At 38.9% G+C, this 21,390-nt stretch overlaps 1 protein-coding gene across 4 annotated transcripts in view; it reads left to right on the top strand.

Moving 5' to 3' along the window:
• RARS2 (arginyl-tRNA synthetase 2, mitochondrial) overlaps window positions 1-21,390 on the top strand; it is a 75,510-nt gene that overhangs the window by 34,615 nt on the left and 19,505 nt on the right. For 3 of the 4 annotated variants that reach the window (XM_017671695.3, XM_037013881.2, XM_017671697.3), the window contains 3 exons: window positions 15,486-15,541; window positions 18,044-18,127; window positions 20,867-20,943. In XM_017671695.3, the coding sequence (XP_017527184.3) occupies window positions 15,486-15,541; window positions 18,044-18,127; window positions 20,867-20,943 (217 nt within the window). Of the gene's footprint in view, window positions 1-15,049; window positions 15,118-15,485; window positions 15,542-18,043; window positions 18,128-20,866; window positions 20,944-21,390 lie in introns of all 4 variants that reach the window. The other variant, XM_017671698.3, reaches the window with a different exon arrangement.

The raw sequence follows: 21,390 nt of genomic DNA on the forward strand, positions 1-21,390 counted from the left end.
TCAACCTGGCTGCACAAGTGGGTGTATCATCTGCAGTCTCACAAAAATACATGGGGGAAAGTTGAAACCAGTGAGATTATATTATTTTCTTAGTAAAAAAAATCTTAAAATCATAGTGAATTGATAATTAAGCCATAAATAAAAAGTTTTGGACTTCAATAAAAAAACAGTCTGCTGATTATTATGAGCTTTTTTTCTTTTTGAGTTTAACACTTACTTTTTTTGAAAAACTAGTTCTTCATTTTAGTAGACTCCTAAAACAGAGGTAATGGTTAATACCATATTAAGAATTTTTAAATAATGTGATTACCAAAGAACAAAACCTTGTAATGTTTGTAGCATATATTTTTTAAAATTACCGGAAGGCTATGCCTCTGAATAGTTTCCATAGTAACTTTCCGATATGCTCTTAGTACAGCCCTCTGATATCTGAACTGTTTTTAGGTAACCAAAAAAGAAGAGAACACTTTGAGAATACAAATGACAGGTTGACAACTCATGAAAATTATTAGAGATATATTTGCTTTCCTAAAAGCTGAAGAAGAGTCTTGCTGAATTGTTTTCCCACATACATACAACTTCCTAGAGCCTTAGTTTTTTTTCGAGTATATATTTCTGTAGAGGATTTTATTTTTTGAGTGTTAACCTCTTATTACATGTACTTTTATGTTGTTTATAACACATTTAAGAATATTATAATTTAAAACTATTACAGAAATTTTTGAAGGAAAGAAATACATCAAACATAATCAACCCTGTCACTATGAATATTACAGTACCATTGAAAAACTTTTTTTTAATTGGAGTGTGGTTGACATATTGACATACAACATTAGTTTCAGGTGTATAAAATAGTGATTCGACATTATGAAGTGACTAACACAATAAGTCTAGCTACCATATGTAACCTTACAAAGTTACTACAATATTGTTGAAGAATTTCCTATGCTATACTTCTCATTCCCCTGTGTGGGGAAGTTGGGGTTCCTATGGCCAGAATCCTCACTGAACTTAAACCACGTGATGATGTACCTGGCCTGCTGCTGGGCTGCCGCTTCCACAATAAGCTATTACTGCTCTATATAGAGAACTCTGTTGGTGCTCTGGGCAGAGGCAGAGATGCTAGTGCTCGACCTGCTACCAGGAGAACAAGCCGGGTAATAAACCCTTTCAACCCAAAGAATGTTTTGCTGTCAGTTTCTTTGGTCACATTGAATCCATAGCGAACTTGCCCGGACTGAAACCCATTGGCAAGACACCCTGACTTCTTTATTTTATAATTGGAAGTTTATACCTCTTGATCCCTTTCACCTATTTCACCCATCCCCCTCCTCTCCTCTCCTATGGCAACCAGCAGTTTGTTCTCAGTATTTATGAGTCTATTTCTGTTTTGTCTGTCTTGTTTTTTTTTAGATTCAACATATTAGCAAAATCGTATGGTATTATCTTTCTCCACCTGGCTTATGTCACTTAGTACAATACCCTTCAGGGCCATCCATGTTGTCACAAATGGCAAGATTTCATTCTCTTTTACGGCCGAGTAATGAGCGTGCATGTGTGTGTGTGTGTGTGTGTGTCCATCCCACATCTTCATCCATTCGTCTGTTGATTGACACTTAATTTGATTCCATATTTTGGCTATTATAAATCCTGCAATAAACCTAGGAGTCCATGTATCGTTTTGAATTAATGTTTTCATTTTCTTTGCATAAATTCCTAGAAGTGGAATTTCTGGGTTATATGGTATTTCTGTTTTTAATTTTTTTGAGGACCCTCCATACTGCTTTCTAGCTGTACCATTCTACATTCTCACTAGAAAGTGTGGGGAAGTTGGGGTTCCTCTGGCCAGGATCCTCACTGAACTTAAACCACCTGATGATGTAACTGGCCTGTTGCTAGGCTACCGCTTCCACACCTTCGGGCAATGAGCTATTACTGTACTATATAGAGAGCTTGGCCCAGTTCGCTGGGCGGAGGCAAGACAGAAGGGCACAACGGTTCTCTTTTATCCACATCCTCACCAGTACTTGCTATTTCTTGTCTTTTTGATAATAGCCATTCTGACTGGTGTGGGTGATATCTCACTGTGGTTTCGATTTGCATTCCCTGATGATTAGTGATGTTGAGCATCTTTTCATGTGTCTGTTGGCACTATGTCTTCTTTGGGAAAATGTCTAAAAAATGGTCTTCTGCCCATTTTTTAATTGGATTGCTTTTTGAACTTGAGTTGTATGAGTTCTTTATGTATATTTTGGGTATTAAAACCCCTTATCAGATATATAATATCCAATATCTTCTCCCATTCATTAGGTTCCCTTTTTGTCTCTTCTCCTGGGCCCCCTATAATATGTAAGTTAGTATGCTTGATATTGTCCCAGGGATCCCTTAAACTGTCCTCATTTTTTTCATTCAATTTTTCTTTTTGCTGTTGCAGTTGGGTGATTTCTATAACCCTGTTTTCCAGATGACTGATCTGTTCTTTTGCACCATTTTATCTACTTCTGATTTCCTTCAGTGTATTTCTCATTTCAGTTATTGTAGTTTTCATTTCTGATTGGTTCTTTTTTATATTTTCTATCTCTTTATTGAAGTTCTCACTATATTCATCCATTCTTCTCCCGAGTTTGGTAAACATCTTTGTGACAATCACTTTGAACTCTTTATCTAAAAGATTGCTTATCTCTGTTTTGTTTAGTTCTTTTTCTGATGTTCTGTCTTGTTTTCTTCCATTGGAACAGATTGCTTTGTGTCATCATTTTGCCCAACTGTTTGTTTCTGTGTATTAGGTAGATCAGTTATATCTCCCAGTCTTGAAGGAGTGGCTTTATTTAGAAAATAAATGAATCCAGTAGCGTAAATCCCCCTGGTCACCCGAGCCAGATGCTCCAAGGGTGTCCCTCTGTGTCAGCTCCGTGCACCCTCCTGTTGTCCTCGGCTCTGATTGATGTAGACCTGCTGGGCTGCAAAGCCCAGCCACAGCTTACGCAGGTGTGCAGTAATTGGGCCTGGCCTCTGGCCTTGCATGGCTGCAGCAGCTGTGAGCATGATGGTGAGTGAGAAGACCTCTAGCTGTGACTGTTGCAGGTGTCCTAGGGTGTGGGGTTAGCTCCCTTGTTTGGGACTGCTTGGGGAGGTGCAGGGGCAACTGGTTGGGCCCAGGTGGGACTGCCTACCTGTCTTGCCAATGGGTTTCAGCCCCGGGGAGGTTCATTATGGATTCAGTGAGACTGAGGAATAACAATGGAACGTTCTTGGGGTGAAAGGGTTTATACCCAACTTTATTCCCACGGTGGTAGGTCTGTCACTAGAATCCCATCCACTCTGAGCGAGTCTGCCTGCAGCAAGCCGGTCTCTACCTCTGGGCCTCTTTGCGCCTCAGCCGTCTCAGTCTCTGTCCTCAGTGCTGCCACCACTTCAGTCTTGCCTCTGCTCTCCTGCAGCCTTGCAGCCCTGCAGCTGTGCAAAAGCCCAGAGAGCACAGGGCAGAGTTCTTTATATAGAGTCAGTAACACTGTATTGCCCAAACATGTGTAGTGAGCCAGCGTACCAGGGCCAGGTGAGAATCCTGGCCATAGGAACCTTCACTTAGTTCACACTACCACATGTGGCGGGCTGTGGAACCACTTGGGAGGGGTGTTGGCTGGGGTGTGCTAGTTGGACAGGTCAGATCAGGGGTCACCAGATCAGGACCAGCAGTGCTAGTGCAGTAGATGGAGAGTGTCAGAAATGCATCCACCAGCTAGGTAGATGGGGAGTAGAATAAAAGAGGAAAAAACAGCTCCTGCCAGTGCTTCCTTCCCCTGAGAAAGTTCCAACAGATCCCTGCCCCTCTAGTACACGCCCTACAATTTGTCAGTGAATCTTCTTCATGTGAAACCCAAGTGTTCTTCACACTTCTGCCTCTGAGCTGGGACGCAGAGTGAGATATGTGTGTGCCCATTAAGAGCAGAGCCTCAATTTCCTGCTGCCCTCCAGCTCTCTTGGACAGAAGAAGCCCCACTGGTTTTCAAAGCCAAACATTATTGGGGTTCTGCTGAGCTTGGGAGCCTGATGTGGGGCTCAGAGCCCTAATTCCTCAGGGAGGGCCTCTGAGCTTTGGTTTCCCTCCTCCTTTTGGGGTGGGGAGTCTGTCCTGCCTAGAAGGCATCTCCATCCCACCCACCTGTCTTGTGTCTTTTTCTTTATATCCTCATTTGTTTAAAATATGTTCTGCTAGTCTTCAGAGATAGTTGTTCTATATGTAGTTGTAGTTGCAGTGTGTCTGTGGGAAGAGGTGAACTCAGGACGTTCCTACTCTACCATCTTGGTCCCCTCTGAAGAGGATTTTAAAAAATTGATATGGGAAATAAAATTTCAGGTTTCCTAGCTCATTATCACAATTTATGATGATAGCTTAATTAAACTTAGTTTTGATTAGCACCTGGGTAATCACAGGTACATGGGTTTTATGAATTCAGCATTTGTACTGTCTCTGCCACTCATTTGTGTCAGAAAAGCAGACCCTCTCAGACTCAGTAAGGTGATCTGTTTGTGATAAAGGCTGATTGAATAAACTAATGCTCCTATGGAAGGGACAGATACGAATAAATTTTATACTACCAGTGCACCCCAATTGTAATATTTAAAGTTGAGTTTAAACATTTGTGGTGTCATAGGTGAGAGGGACTTCATCTCAAACCAGAGAGGAACTACGCTAAGACCAATCACCAAAGAAAGTTGCCTGTCATTTGACTCATCTCTTCTTGCATAACAAGCCACTCTAATACTTAAAATAGGAATTGGCAAACATCAGTTGCTAGGCAAAAATCAGCCTGTCACATGTTTTGGTAAATAAAGTTTTATTGGAACACAGGCTTGTACACGTTGTCTATAGTGGCTGCTTTTATACTACAATGTCAATTGAGTAGAGTTGAGTCAAATAGTTGAGACAGAAACCAGGTGACCTGCAAGCCTAAAATACCTACTGTCCAGCTCTATAAGAAAAAGTTAGACGACTCCATAAATCAGGAAGTCAGGAATGGCTTAGCTCAATGGTTCTCTTACTGGCCGGTGGTCATCTCGAGGTCGTACCGAGGCTAGCAGCCCAGGTGGCTCACCTGCTGGTCTGGCAGCTCACCTGAGGGCTGACCAGGCATCGCTCTCTCTCCACATTGTCTCTCCAGCAGCAGACTAGCCAGACCTCTCTGTGAAGGTGCTCCGGGCTTAAAGATAGTAAAGGTATCTACTCTTTACTATCAAGAACAAGCACAGCATCACTTCTGCCACATTCTGCTGGTCAGAGGCACACGATCAGCCTAGATTCAAGGGGCAGGCGAATAGACAACATCCCTTAATGGCAAGAGTGGCAGAGAGTTTGTGCCTATCTAATTCTTTTCATTCATGTCCTTAAATTAAACTCAAGAAGAATACATCGCCTTCTTCTCTGGGGAGGCCCTTCAGTACCGTATTATTCTCACACTCCTTGCTATAACCTAACGGGCAATAAAGGAAGATGAGTAGGGAGGCGGTGTAATATGTCGCCATGCATTCATCCTTGTAATGCCTTGTAAGTTTCTTGAAACTTGAGAACTCGCAGCTATTGCTCACTTTTAGCACCTTTCTCCCCATTTTTACTTTACCATCACCATCCCTCCTCCCCAGTGGAGCTTGAAATACCAAGGCCAATTAATACTCATTGATTCTCTGGCTTTTCTCCTAAGTTTTGTTTTCCATATAATGTTCTTTTTTGTTCATGCTTCTAACAAATGTGTAAACATCACTTGTTCTATTTGAGTTGTGTTCTGTAGGTTTTTTGTATTTTTTGTGTGGCGGTTTGTTTGCTAATGCATTTGCCCCATAACCTCCCTCAACCCGTTAAGGCAGGCTGGAGGTTAAGGAGCATCTGAATGCCGATGAAGGCAGAGTCCCTGCCCCAGCCGCCCATCTTCGCTCCGTTATTTTCCATCCGACTTTGCTCTGGGAATTGAGCTGCTCCATCCCTTCTAAGTTTTCCAGATGCTATGGTGTTTACCATTGTGGTTTCAAAATAGAGACAAACAAGTTGGAGACAGGGTCAAAACTGATAGAAAACATTGTTCTTGAGTTTCTTCTGAAAATGAGAAGCAGGAGAAGATAATTTTTTTAACATATAGTATCTTAAGTAGACCAGGCACTTCCTGAAAAGAGGCAGAGATACAATCACTGTGCTCAAGAAATTTGCCCCTTAAATTGAAATGGTGCTGATATTAATAGGTAACTTGCTCAGGGTCATAGAGCTAACTCTGATGCCTGTATACTTAACCTTCACCGCCTCCTTGATAACGGTTGGGTGTCATATATTTTGTGAGATCTAGAAGTAGTGTAAAGTGCCAGGGTAGATGCCAGTCCGTCATAGATAGGCTCTTTCCCGTGGGTGGTACAAGAATTGAAGCTGACTACTGTTTCCTCTCTCCTCTCTGCAAGTCAGCCTTTTCCTGTTTCGTTCAGATCAAACCTGGAGGAGCGCAGTCAGCAGGGCAGCCTTTCCTCAGCACAGCGTTCTCCGCCCCCAGTGGTTCCCCAGCATGAAGTGTTTTCCTCACAACAGGTTGAGGACCTCTGATTGGTAAAACGGGAATCTGAGAAATCAGGGTACCAGTTCTGACTGTTCGTAACAGATTTGATGATCTTGGATGGAACACTTTCTTTTCTTATCTAGAAAATAAGAGCAATAATACCTGTTTTTTTCTTACAAGATTTGAGGAAATTACATGAAATAAAATTTTATTAATCCCAATAAGGTGTCCAGATTGTAATTCATTCACTGTGGCTACTTTGGATGCCAGAGGAGTTTAATCTTTATTTCCCATTTCCTTGTTTTCCCTTCTCAGTAGAAATATGATGCCAAGAAATGACAGATTGATGATTTTAAGGTACATTTTGTCAAGGCTGAAGACCTAAATAAATTCAATTCATCTAATCCTAGAGAAAAAATACAAAAGGTCTGTGAAAGCTATTTTTTTAAGAAAAACAGATAAATAGCTAGTTTGAAAATAATTCAGATAATAAAAGAATATTCAGTGATAAAGTCTCCTCCCCACCATACTTTCCCAGCTCTCCCCTTAATGGGCAGTCACCAGTACTCTTTCTTGTTCACCCACCTGGAGATTTCTATGTGTTTATAAACAAATCCCCAAAGTATATATTGTTCTACTTCCTGCTTTTCTCACTAAACTGTATTCTGTGTTCTTTTAATCTCAATACCTCTAGGGCTGGTTTATTACTTTTATTGTTTCATAGCATTCTTTTCTCTATTGATTTTTTTTTAATCAGCTCTTTGGTGGTGTAACTAAATGCAATACAATACAGTTCACCATATGTCAATACAGAATTTGGTGAGTTTTGGCAAAGGTGTTCAGGTTGAGTACCACTACTACAACTATGGTATAGAACATTTTCTCTTTTTCTTTCTGTTTTATTGATTTCCGCTTTTATCTATGTCATTTTCTTTTATTCTGCTTACTTTGATTCTCCAGTTTCTTAAAGGAGAATCTGAGATTGTTGATTTGAAACCTTTCTTCTTTTCTAACATAAATATTCTACCCTGTGGAGCTTTCTGCTTTGGCTCACAGATTGGTGGCATAGGGGCCACCTTGCTTGCTCCTGTTCTCTCAGGGGTCCCAGCCCTTCACTGTCTGGTCTATAAAACCAGTGTTTGATAGACTTTTCTGCTTTTCTCATTATTTAAGACACAGGGATAAATCCAGTCCTTGTTGTTTTCTCCTGGCTAGTAGTGGAAGATTCCCTATTTTTCTTTTTTTAAATTTTTATTAAGGTATTATTGATATATACTCTTATGAAGGATTCACATAGAAAAGCAATGTGGTTACTACATTCACCCATATTATCAAGTCCCCCCCCATACCCCATTGCAGTCACTGTCCATCAGTGTAGTAAGAGGCCACAGTCACTATTTGCCTTCTCTGTGCTACACTGTCTTCCTCATGATCCCCCCCACACCATGTGTACCAATCATAATACCTCTCAATCCCCTTCTCCGTCCCTCCCCACCAGTCTTCTCCCACCTTCCTCTTTGGTAACCTCTAGTCCCTTCTTGGAGTCTGTGAGTCTGTTGCTGTTTTGTTCCTTCAGTTTTGCTTCATTGTTCTACTCCAGAAATGAGGGAAATCATTTGGTACTTGTCTTTATCTGCCTGGCTTATATCACTGAGCATAATACCCTCTAGCTCCATCCATGTTGTTGCAAATGGTAGGATTTGTTTTCTTCTTATGGCTGAATAATATTCCATTGTGTATATGTACCACATCTTCTTTATCCATTCATCAACTGATGGACACTTAGGTTGCTTCCATTTCTTGGCTATTGTAAATAGTGCTGCAGTAAACATAGGGGTGCATATGTCTTTTTGATCTAAGAAATTATATTCTTTGGGTAAATTCCTAAGAGTGGAATTCCCGGGTCAAATGGTATTTCTAATTTTAGTTTTTTGAGGAACCTCCATATTGCTTTCCACAATGGTTGAACTAGCTTACAATCCCACCAACAGTGTAGGAGGGTTCCCCTTTCTCCACATCCTCGCCAGCATTTGTTGTTCTTAGGTTTTTCAATACTGGCCATCCTAACTGGTGTGAGGTGATATCTCTTTGTGGTTTTAATTTGCATTTCCCTGATAATTAGTGATGTGGAGCATCATTTCATATGCCTGTTGGCCATCTGAATTTTTTCTTTGGAGAATTGTCTCTTCATATCCTCTGCCCATTTTTTAATTGGGTTATTTGCTTTATGGGTGTTGAGGCTTATGAGTTCTTTATGTATTTTGGATGTTAACCCCTTGTCGAATATGTCATTTACAAATAAACTCTCCCATACTGTAGGATGCCTTTTTGTTCTGCTGATGGTGTCCTTTGCTGTACAGAAGCTTTTTAGTTTGATGTACTCCCATGTGTTCATTTTTGCTTTTGTTTCCCTTGCTTGAGGAGATGCATTCAGAAAAAAGTTGCTTATGTGTATATTCACAAAATTTTTGCCTATGTTGTCTTACAAGAGTTTTATGGTTTCGTGACTTACATTCAAGTCTTTGATCCATTTCGAGTTTACTTTTCTGTATGGGGTTAAACAATAATCCAGTTTCATTCTCTTGTATGTAGCTGTCCAGTTTGCCAACACCAGTTGTTGACGAGGCTGTCATTTCCCAATGGAATGTCCATGGCTCCTTTATCATATATTAATTCACCATATATGCTTGGGTTTATATCTGGGCTCTCAGGTCTGTTTCATTGGTCTATGGGTCTGTTCTTGTGCCAGTACCGAATTGTCTTGGTTACTGTGGCTTTGTAGTAGAGTTTGAAGTCAGGGAGCATAACACCCTCACTTTATTCTTCCTTCTCAGGACTGCTTTGACTATTTGGGGTCTTTTGTGATTTGATATGAATTTTAGAACTATTTTCTCTAGTTCATTGAAGAATGCTGTTGGTATTCTGATAGGGATTGCATTGAATCTGTAGATTGCTTTAGGCAGAATAGCCATTTTGATAATATTAATTCTTCCTATCCATGACCATGGGATGTGTTTCCACTTATTGGTATCTTCTTTAATTTCTCTCATGAGTGTCTTGTAGTGTTCAGAGTATAGGTCTTTCACTTCCTTGTTGAGGTTTATTCCTAGGTATTTTATTCGTTCTGATGCTGTTGTGAATGGAATTGTTTTCCTGATTTCTGTTTCTGCTAGTTCATCATTAGTGTATAGGAATGCAACAGATTTCTGTGTTTTAGTTTTGTATTCTGCAACCTTGCTGAGTTCAGATATTAGATCTAGTAGTCTTGGAGTGGATTCTTTAGGGCTTTTTATGTACAATATTATGTCATCTGCAAACAGTGACAGTTTGATTTCTTCTTTACCAATCTGGATGCCTTTTATTTCTTTGTGTTGTCTGACTGCCATGGCAAAGATCTCCAGAACTATGTTGAGTAAAAGTGGAGAGAGTGGGCATCCTTGTCTTGTTTCCACTCTTACAGGAAAAGTTTTCAGCATCTCGCTGTTAAGTACGATGTTGGCTGTGGGTTTGTCATATATGGCCTTTTTATGGTGAGGTACTTCCCTCTATACCCATTTTGTTGAGAGTTTTTATCATTTTGTTGAATGCTTTTTCAGCATCTGTGGAGATGGTCATGTGGTTTTTGTCTTTCTTTTTGTTGATGTGGTGGATGATGTTTATGGATTTTCGAATGTTGTACCATCCTTGCATCCCTGGAATGAATCTTACTTGATCATGATGGATGATCTTTTTTTATGTATTTTTGAATTCATTTTGCTAATATTTTGTTGAGTATTTTTGCATCTATGTTCATCAGGAATATTGGTCTGTGATTTTCTTTTTTTGTGGTGTCTTTGTCTGGTTTTGGTATGAGAGTGAATGAGTTTGGAATTATTCCCTCCTCTTCTACTTTTTGGAAAACTTCAAGGAGAATGGCTATTAGTTATTCACTAAATGTTTGATAAAAGTCAGTGCCGAAGCCATCTGGTCCAGGGATTTTGTTCTTAGGTTGTTTTCTGATTACCAGTTCAATTTCATTGCTAGTAATTGGTCTGTTCAGATTTTCTGTTTCTTTCTGGGTCAGCCTTGAAGTTTATATTTTTTTAGAAAGTTGTCCATTTCTTCTAGGTTATCCAGTTTGTTAGGATATAATTTTTCATAGTATTCACTAATAATTCTTTGTATTTCTGTGGTGTCCATAGTGATTTTACCTTTCTCATTTTTTATTATGTTTATGTGTGTAGACTCTTTATTTCTTGATCAGTCTGGCTAGTGGTTTATATATTTTGTTTATTTTCTCGAAGAACCAGCTCCTGCTTTCATTGATAGTCTCTATTGTTTTATTATTCTCGATTTTATTTAGTTATGCTCTAATCTTTAGTATGTCCCTCCTTCTACTGACTTTGGGACTCATTTGTTCTTTTTTTCTAGTTTTGTTAATTGTGAGTTTAGACTGGTCATATGGGATGGTTCTTATTTCTTGAGGTAGGCCTATATTGCAATATACTTCCCTCTTAGCATGGCCTTTGCTGCATCCCACAGATTTTGTGGTGTTGAATTATTGTTTTCATTTGTCTCCATATATTGCTTGATCTCTGTCTTTATTTGGTCATTGATCCACTGGTTATTTTTGAGCATGTTGTGAAGCCACCATGTGTTTGTGGGATTTTTTGTTTTCTTTGCGTAATTTATTTCTAGTTTAATACCTTTGTGGTCTGTGGACCTAATATATGATCTATTCTCGAATATGTTCCATGTGCAATTGAGAAGAACGTGTATCCTGCTGCTTTTGGGTGGAGAGTTCTGTAGATGTCTGTTACGTCCATCTGTTCTAAAGTGTTGTTCAGTGCCTCTGTCTCCTTACTTATTTTCTGTCTGGTTGATCTGTCCTTTGGAGTGAGTGGTGTGTTGAAGTCTCCTAAAATGAACAGCATTGCATTCTATTTCCCCTTTTAATTCTGTTAGTATTTGTTTCACATATGTAGGTCCTCCTGTGTTGGGTGCATAGATATTTTAAATGGTTATATCTTCTTGTTGAATTGACCCCTTTATCATTATGTAATATCCTTCTTTGTCTCTGTGACTTTCTTTATTTTGAAGTCTGTTTTGTCTGATACAAGTACTGCAACTCCTGCTTTTTTCTCCCTATTAGTTGCATGAAATATCTTTTTCCATCTCTTCACTTTTGTCTCTGTATTTCTTTGGATTTGAAGTGAATCTCTTGTAGGCAGCATATAGATGGGTCTCGTTTTTTGATCCATTCAGTGACTCTTTGTCTTTTAATTGGTACATTCAGACCATTTACATTTAGGGTGATTATTGATAGATATGTACTTATTGCCATTGCAGGCTTTAGATTCATGGTTACCAAAGGTTCAAGGGTAATTCCCTTACTATCTAGCAGTCTAATTTAATTCAGTTAGTATACTGTTACAAACACAACCTAATGGTTCTTTTTTTTTCCTCCTTTTTCTTCCTTCTCCATTCTTTATATATTAGGTATCATATTCTGTACTCTTTGTCTATCTCTTTTTATTACCTCTGGTGAAGGCTGTTTAACCTTAGGAACACTTCCATGTGTAGCAGTCCCTCCAAAATACACTGTAGAGGTGGTTTGTGGGAGGTAAATTCTCTCATATTTTGCTTATCTAGAAATTGTTTAATCCCTTCTTCATATTTAAATGCTAATCTTGCCGGACAGAGTATTCTTGGTTTGAGGCCCTTCTGCTTCATTGCACTAAATATATCATGCCACTCCCTTCTGGCCTGTAAGGTTTCTGCTGAGAAGTTTGATGGTAGCCTGATGAGTTTTCCTTTGTATGTGATCTTTTTTCTCTCCGGCTGTGAATAGTCTGTCCTTATCCTTGATCTTTGTCATTTTAATTATACGTCTTGGTGTGGTCCTCCTTCCCTTGTGTTGGGAGATCTGTGCACCTCCATGGCCTGAAAGACTATCTTCTTCCCCAGATTGGGTAAGTTTTCATCAATTACTTTCTTAAAGACACTTTCTAACCCTTTTTCTCTCTCCTCTTCTTCTGGTACCCCTATAATACGAATGTTGTTCCATTTGGATTGGTCACACAGTTCTCTCAGTATTCTTTCATTCCTAGATACCTTTTTTCTCTCTGTGCCTCAGCTTCTTTGTATTCCTCTTCTGTAATTTGTTTTATTTTAATCACTTCTACCATATCTAATCTTCTTTTAAAACCCTCCATTGTGTTCCTCAATGATTGGATCTCCATCCTGAACTCATTCCTGAGTTCTTAAGTATTTTTCTGTACCTCCAGGAGTATGTTTATGAATTTTATTTTGAAATCTCTTTCAGGAAGATGGATTAGTTCAGTCTCACTTGTGCCTTTTTCTGGTAGTGTTGAGATTTTGCTTTGAAGCAGGTTTCTTTGACGTCTCATGTTTGTATGTGGCGCCCTCTAGTGCCCAGAAGCTCTATTCTCTGGAGCTGCTCAGCTGCTGGAGCGATGTCGGGATTCACAGTTGTGGTGCTGGTGCCTGGAGGGAGGAAAGAGCTGTTTCCTGCTTCTCGGCTGCTATGCCTGTCTCCACTCCCAGAACCAGTGGGCCAGACACACATGTGTAAGCCTCTATGCTTAGCTGCTGTAGGTGGGGCTTCCTTCTCACTGGCCTGACGCCATGGCAGGGTTTACCAGTTTGCAAGCCAGATATGGGCTGCCTGGGAGGAAGGCGCAGCAGGCGGCATATCATGGTGGGAGGACTTGGAGCTGCATAGCCCACAAGGGGGATGGAGCACCTGAAGATCATGAAAGTTCCCAACCTTCTGGGCAGAGTGCACCCAGACAATTTTGTCTCCTTGTCCTTTCTCCTAAGCAGTATGTTCTGTGCAATCCTTGCCGCTTTAGCAGCCATCTCACTTTTAGGAAGTCTCTCAGACTGTCCACCCAGATCAGCCGGGTATGGATCCCTGTTTTCCACAAGCAGCTGGAATCTCATTCTCTTCAGGTATTCTGCCTGTCTTAGCTTTCCATCCCCACTAATCACCAAAGCACCATGCAATGTAGGTTCTTGCTCCCAGAGCAGATCTCCAGGGCTAGATGTTCAGCAGTCCCAGGCCTCCACTCCCTCCCCTCTCTGTTTCTCTTCCTCCCACCCGTGAGCTGGGGTGAGAGAAGGGCTTGGATCCTGCTGGGTCATGGCTTTGGTACGTTACCCTGTCACGGGAGGTCTGTTCTTTTTTCCAGGTGTATGCAGTCTGTCACAGCCTTCTTTCCTGTTGCTCTTTCAGGATTAGTTGTATTAATTATATTTTCATATTATATGTGGTTTTAGGAGGAGGTCTCTGTCTCACCTCTCAGGATGTCATCTTTAATCCAGTCTCCCTTATTTTTCAACTGTATAGAAGGATGTTTACTTTCTTTCTAAGTAATAATTAACTGAACACCCTTGAGGTTTAATACTTTCACAATTATGGACATGTTTATGTAAGATCAACTTTTTCAATTGTAATACCCTTTAAAAAGATTATATAACAAGGCTTTAGAGACAGACCAAAATAATATCTAATTTTACCACTTTTAGCCAGCTATGTTCAAGTTGGTTTATCTTTTTTTAATGTTGAAAAACTTAGAAAATTTTCATCATACACAGAGAGAAAAATGTGATTAAGTCCTATGTGCTTATCACCCAGATTCAAGAGTCATCAAGATACAGTTTGCTCATTATCTTGTTCTTTTTTGTCTCAGTTCCTTCGTCTGTAAAATAAGAGGTGAAAGTTCCTTACCTCACAGCTTTTATGCATATTAAGTGTAATAATGAATGTTAAGTGCATACTTATCAGGTAGTGAATGCTGTAAAAGCATTTGGTATTGTAAAATACTGATTCCACTGTACTTTATGTACAATAAAGTGTGATCAATGTGTTGATTGAGAGTTTGGAGTGGTGAATCATTTTTCTGATTATTCTGGAAATTTTATGTGTAAATATCTTTTATGTTTTTCAACTTTTAACTTTTGATAGAGTAAATACTGGCAGATACTACCCATATAAACAAAATTTCTTTTGTATCCTCAGCAATTTTTAAGAGGATAAAAGGTTTGCAAACTGGTATGCTAAATTAATTCCCAATAATCTACATTGTTTGTATAAAATTGTTCTCTCTGTGCTTCAGAAGATTGGAGACTGTTGAGAACTAGGCTTGGGGTTGATTAATGACTGTGCATTGAGTCCCCGATACAGAATTTTATTGTTGTTAACAACCATTTAATCAATAAATATGAGAGATGCCTTCTCAAAAAAAAAAATAAAAACTTGGTAGTGAGAGATTCCCTTAAAAACCTGGACACCAAGCTGAAAAGGTTCTATGGCTAAAGAAAAACATATCAACCAGCTCCTCCTTTATGACTTATCCCATATGCGATACGATTTTAAAAAGGAAAGAAGGACAGAAGGAAGGAAGGAAAGGAGCGCAGCACTGGGAACCAGGGGTCTGAGTTCTGATTTAAATTTTTCCACCATCTCATTGTGAGCTTCAGCAATTCTCACTTCTCTTGTTTTCTGTTTATAGAACCTATAAAATTGAATTATAATTCTATCTTCAGAAGTTTGTTCAGAAGATGATATGAGATTAAATACGTAAGTCAATTGTATAGTTCAGTTCAGTGTCTAGTACAGAACAAACTCTCAATAAATTATGTAGCATTAAAAAAAAATGTTCTCTCTGAATTGTTTCATCTTTCTCTCAATCCCTAAGTGTTTCTGTTCCCTGAGTACCATTTCTGTGTATGGGGCCACCTCCTGCATCACAGCATCAGTTTCACCAAGTGTGATTCTTTCTGGGTTCTGATTTGTCTTTGCTTTAAGTTTCTAATTTTTAAGTTATTTTTGCCTTCAGTTACCAAAGGCCTTAGTCCTCGGTTGTGTTAAACTGTGGAGGCATGACCTAGTTTATATTAAAACTGTTGTTCTTAGAACAGAAATATAACTTTTGCAATTATTTGCAGCTCACCTAATGTTGCCAAAAGATTTCACGTTGGACATTTGCGTTCTACCATCATAGGTAAGTGTTATTAGTTTCACAGAAAATACTACCTGTGACTTTTGGGCAGTATTTGATGATGCAGTCTACTGGTTTCATGCTTAAATGACAGGGTGAAATACTTTAATAACCAGACAAAAAAAAAAATGTTCAACTTTGTGCAAGCTTAATACTAACTAAATACATTACATGAAATGGGAAAATTTGGTCTAGAAGTGGAAAAAATAAATCTGTCTCAAAACCGAAAGATAAACTTAGAAACCAATTTTAACTGGTATGCTTGTTATGATTTAACTTTTTAAAAATTTATGTGTGTCTAGAAGATCTAAAAGATGCAAAAAAGAAAATAGTTTTAGGAGATGATAGTTTTTTTGTTCATGTATGTTGTTTTAAAAAGAAACAATGTTTTATGTCAATTTTATCTCAATTTCTAAAAAAAGAAACTCAATCTGAGTAATGTGAGTATTAACTGGAGTGTTTTAAGAATGGAAATTGAAACAAAAGACTATTCTACTAAAAAGAGATTACTAGGAAAACTGGACTGCATAATTTGTGATAGTGGGGGACTGCGTTCGCGCTTTCCCTCATTTAAAAAAAAAAAGAAAAAAGAGATTACTGTCAGACTTCATAGTTACAGTGCTTAAGTGTATCTGCTTATGATTTTAATTTACTTAAAACGTGATGTAGCAGCCCAGTCAAGAAATGGCAATTAGAATTGTATAATATCAGAATTGAAACAGACTTTGAACTTATTATCTCATTTAATCTTCTTCCAATATAGAAGTCTGTTGAATCCTTAAGAGAAAGTCATTTAACTAATACTTGAATACTTCTAAGAATTAGAGAAATCAGTACTTTGTCATTGATTATTACTGAACTGGAGTCAGCCCTTATTGTTACAAAGTTCTCAAGCAGCATTCTTAGATAGGAGATGACAGGAGTTGATGAAAAAAGAGTGTTAGAAATATACTATATAATAAAAGCTACATAAGTAAGTTAGAAGTATAGGGAGTACATGAAGGGTCAAACGTGATAAAGTTGTTTTCTAATTGTTAAGGGAAATAGTTCCACTGGGAAAATATCATATTTATTGAGAACTTACTTGCCGTGTCAAATGTTTTCACGTGTTAGCTCAGTTAGTTTCACAACAGCCCATTTGGTAAATACTGTTAACTTTGGTAGGATACCAAAAGTAACTCTTCTGAAATCACATGGTTCTAAGTATCATAGCCAATTCTAAATTCTAATTCCATGTCTAATTGCAAAAGTCTGGGTTCAGTCAGTTAGTTGGATTTATAAGGTAATAAGATACTAATTAAAAATAGGAATGCAGTCCAAGCAACAGCTGAGGAAGGGTGGTTCCTGTTGCTGGGACTATATAGACTGAGGAAGTCTAGAAGTAGGGAAGCCGGAAGGAAAGTAGCTGCAGTAATTTAAGTCAGGTATGCATATTGCTGAGGGATTATTTGCAGAAAACTAGATCCATGCTTGTAAACACAGGGAGGGATTTACTAAAGGATATTAAGTACTTTACAGAGTTGCTGGAAATGCTGAAGAAGCTCTGGAGTAAGCTGACATAAATGCCTCCCAAAACTGTGCCATAGAACTTTATCGTCAAGGGAGCTTCTTTCTTTTCTGCAACCACTTCCGCTGTTGCAGAACCAAGCTGCCAGTGCTACAGTCTGGAAACTGCTACTAGCCCCGCCATGCCTTCTAGACTTCATAGTAGCAGCAGAGGCGGCCCCGTGCTCTGTCATTTGGTTCCCTTGGAGGTCACATGGCAGAGCACTAGGCCCACTGTAAGTCATGCCCCCTCAACACACAAAGCCTCCACAACTGCACTTCCAGCTCCCCTTCCATGCCACTTCTGCCTTCGCTATCTCACATGCAGTGTATCTGATTGCCAACACCTAAATGACTTCCGGAACCCTAACTACAGAGATTGTGGGCAATAGAATTTGTAGGTTTCCAGCCTCCGCAGTATGTGAGGGCACACTAGAAGGAGAGCAGGAGAGATGCTGACTATCAAACCTGTATCAGCAGGGCATGAAGGGGAGGGCCTGGGACTGCTGTGTGCTGTCAGAGAGCAGGCGTGCGAAGATGGACTTCAGTGTTTGAAAGAGGTGGAGTGCGCTATTGAGAAAATGGCCAGTATGGCTCAGATTCTTTAGGGCACAGCCAAATTATTTCTTGTTAATTACTGAGATTCTGTTATTTTCTGTCCTTGGAATTGACTTGAAACAGCAATTACTCTAACATGTGTTCCCAACTCCTACTAATGTTGGTGGAAATTCTCTTCTTGTGAAAACTGAGATTGTTTGGAATAACTGCCCCCAAAATAATTCCTTACTTCCTTTCCATAACATAGATGAAAACACAATAGGTGAACGTTTAGTGAAAAAGAACTGAGTTGGTAAATTTTGCTAAAAGAATTTTCTGTGTTATGCTTTGATAACAGAGAAGCACATGCTTCTTAAGCCAAAACAGCCAAAAAATGAGAAACTATATTTTATTGATTTCTAGGAAATTTTATAGCAAATCTCAAAGAAGCTTTAGGGCATCAAGTAACCAGAATAAATTACCTTGGAGATTGGGGCATGCAGTTTGGTAAGTAAGTGTGAGATTTTATTTTTCATTTCACGGCAAAGTTTAATTTCTTTTACTGTTATGTCACTTGATCATTTGGACAGAGTATAGGCAGGATCCCAGTGGATACAGTAAGGCCTCCTACCCATTTTTTTTCCTAGTGGCTCTTTTGTATGAATCTTATATTCTATTTATTGAAGTAATTCTCACTACACAAGTTTTGGGGGAGAAGACTTCGCACATTCAGAACAACCTGATAAATACAGGCTCTTACACTTTTATTAAAGAAAAGTAGCTTATACTGTTAGTTAAATGGAGAAGTGAGTACGCAGGGAAGAAATAAGTCTAGCTAAGTATACCCTTGTGAACCACAGCCCCACCATTTTTCAAACAAGTGAAGTCTAGCCTCCCTGGGCCATCCTCTATGAAGGGTGATCTGTTGTTAGACCCTGGGCCAGTGGCCTAGAGGAAAAACAAAGTGATATACTTTGGCTTTCCCTAAAATTGTACAGTGACACGATCAAAAAGAAAAGAATGAGACTCAGGTGAGTGTCACAAATTATCTCTAGCGTCAAGAGTTTACTCAGAACCACTCCTAGCTCGTATACACCAGTAGTAAAGGTGTAGAAGGGCAAGGCAGAGGAAGTCGGTAAGATAACGAAGGACTGGTAGCATGCGAAATGCAAACCGAAAATCTCTGGCAACTCCTATGTGTGTTGTAAGATCCAGCCCCAGTGTCTCTGACACACAGACACACACTTGCCCACCTCACATCACAAATCCCTAGTTCCCAGCTCTACCCAAGTAGGTGTCTGTGTTCTTGCTTGTGTGCTTCTCTCCCCGGCTAGATGATATATTCCTTGAAGGCATGGACTGTATATCTTAATTACTTTTGCATCCATAGCACTTGGCACATAAGAAACACTCAGAATGACGAATGAATGTGTCCCTCGAAGTGTTTTACAACACTAATCCAGAAGAAAAGCTCAGTAAAATTTAAAGCTTCTAAAAAGTGCAGTGTGCACTGCCACCAGTACTGTGAAGTTCACTGATCAGACTGCTCCAGACCTAGTGAGATGAAGTCAGGTTCCCCAAAAAAGGATTTGTCATGGTCTTCTCTTATGAATATTACCCTTTCAGTTAATAAAAATCTTTTTTAGATCCTAAAAAGGGTTGAATTTGAACATACTAACAGTGCCCTCACTTTTCACTGTGGAGGAGTCAGAAAACATGCCCTGCATTTTAAAAATTCACCCGCAGTTCACAACAGCTGGGAGTCAGGCTTAGGCCTTAAGCCCAGCAGTCAGATTTAATAGATGGCACCTGCTATATGTTAGTTTGACTTAATTTAGGCCTTTCAAAGATAGAGACAAATGTGTGATTATCGTCATCATTAAACTTTAGCTGCAGAATTTTATTATTGCGGTTTTTCTCTAAAGGACTACTATGGTTAATGAGCCGTCCACCTTTGCATTATAACCATCATTGTTGAAGAGCTTTAATTTGGGCCCTTTTAGCTCTCCACTATTGAAAGTTGGCAGACAGTTCCTAATCACAGAATTTGTTTTTGAAAATATATTAGGTTCAATGTTAAATGGAATTGGCCTTTACTCTTCCGGTTTCTGTTTTTTAGAACACTGGGCATCTTGCCACACCCTGCTCCCAAGACCCTGAATCATAATTACATTTGCTCTTGCTGAAAGTGAATAGAGCTGGTACATATATTTCAGTCATCTTTCTAGTTCCTCCAGAGTATTGTAATAACCCTGTGCTCAGCAGCATTCTTTACACTTTCTGCAGAACCTGTAGAGAAAAATGTATGGCAGCAAGGCTCAGTGACAAAGCTCCTTTAGACCTGAAGCTTTGTGGCTGATAGTGTGGAAACAGATTGATTTTTTAAATAATTAAACTGCCTTTTATTGCTCTTTTCCCCAGGCTGCAACTATCTTTTCAAACTGAAATTGTGATCATCTTCTAGCAGGATATCCTAGGATATAAATATTCACAGCCCATATTAGGAATTTTCATCGCTAGTTTAGAAATCTCCATTACTTTAGGGGGAAAAAAAAGGTTCAAATTAACACTATCTCTGAATGCTAAACTTACCATTAAAGACTAAAAAAAATTAAAAAGACACGTAAAAGACAAACATATGACCAGATAAAAGAATTTCATTGCTTGGTCACTTGGGAGTAATGAGGGATGTTTCAAGTTTTGTCTTCTATTGTTTTCCTTCAGTTACTTCCTTAAGAACAAATAATATAACACCAAGCCAGTTCCTACCTTTGTTTTATTTTAACATCTACAAGTTTAAAAAGAAAGTTCTGAGATAACTTCCCATCAGTTTGTTCTCACAAATTTTGTATGCCCAGCACCTAAGCATCATGATGTCCTTCCCCAGAGTAGCAGCTGCTCAATAAATACTTGTTTTATTAATGCCTGCCAGGGAGGTGTTGGGCACTGTTAGTACAAAGATAAATAGGTCCTAGACCCTGCCTTTGGTAAGCTCATAGTGGACTGGTTTCTGTGAAATTAATTTCAGTAATCTATTCAGCATATTGAATCTGCAATTTGGTATATTGAATTTGACTCTTTTCAATTGATGGGGTAGCAGAAGGTGATAGCATGTGTTTTGCAAAGTTCTCAGGATACATAATTAGGAGAGGTTGATCTCTTCATAGAACTAGACCTGTTTCCTGCCATGACTATTCTCTACTGTTCCATTTTATGATTTTTTTCATACATGAATTATTATGGTAGGTCTTCTGGGAACTGGCTTCCAACTGTTCGGCTATGAAGAAAAACTCCAGTCCAATCCTTTACAGCATCTCTTTGAAGTAAGTTGGCAAGAGACAATATTAGAAAATGCCTCAACTTTTTTTTTTTTCAGAGTACTGTGCAGTTTGGTAGCACATTTTTAATCCCAGAACTTTTAAAAAATGTCCCTTAAAGCAAGGAACCAGAACAATTGAAAGTGTTGCTTTTATTTTACTAAGGAGTTCTTTTCATTTTCAAATCCAAGTGTTTCTTTTATTACTGTTTTACTTGATTTGGAACAGTATTTCTCCAGGTATAGAATCTTCTTAGTATAAACGTGTAGTATAACAGACTTGATACAGAAAGGAGTTTTCTCAATTTTTTGTCAATTGGTATGTCCTGTGGCTTCCTTCATGGCAATAACTATAATTAATTTAGACTTGGAAAATGTGAGTGTATGCTTTTTTTGCTCTGGTTCCAGTGGGGGGAAGGCACATGCATTTCCCTCTGAATTTGTGTGTGCTTTT

Source organism: Manis javanica, chromosome 13, assembly GCF_040802235.1.
Source record: "Manis javanica isolate MJ-LG chromosome 13, MJ_LKY, whole genome shotgun sequence".
Classification (NCBI taxonomy): domain Eukaryota; kingdom Metazoa; phylum Chordata; class Mammalia; order Pholidota; family Manidae; genus Manis; species Manis javanica.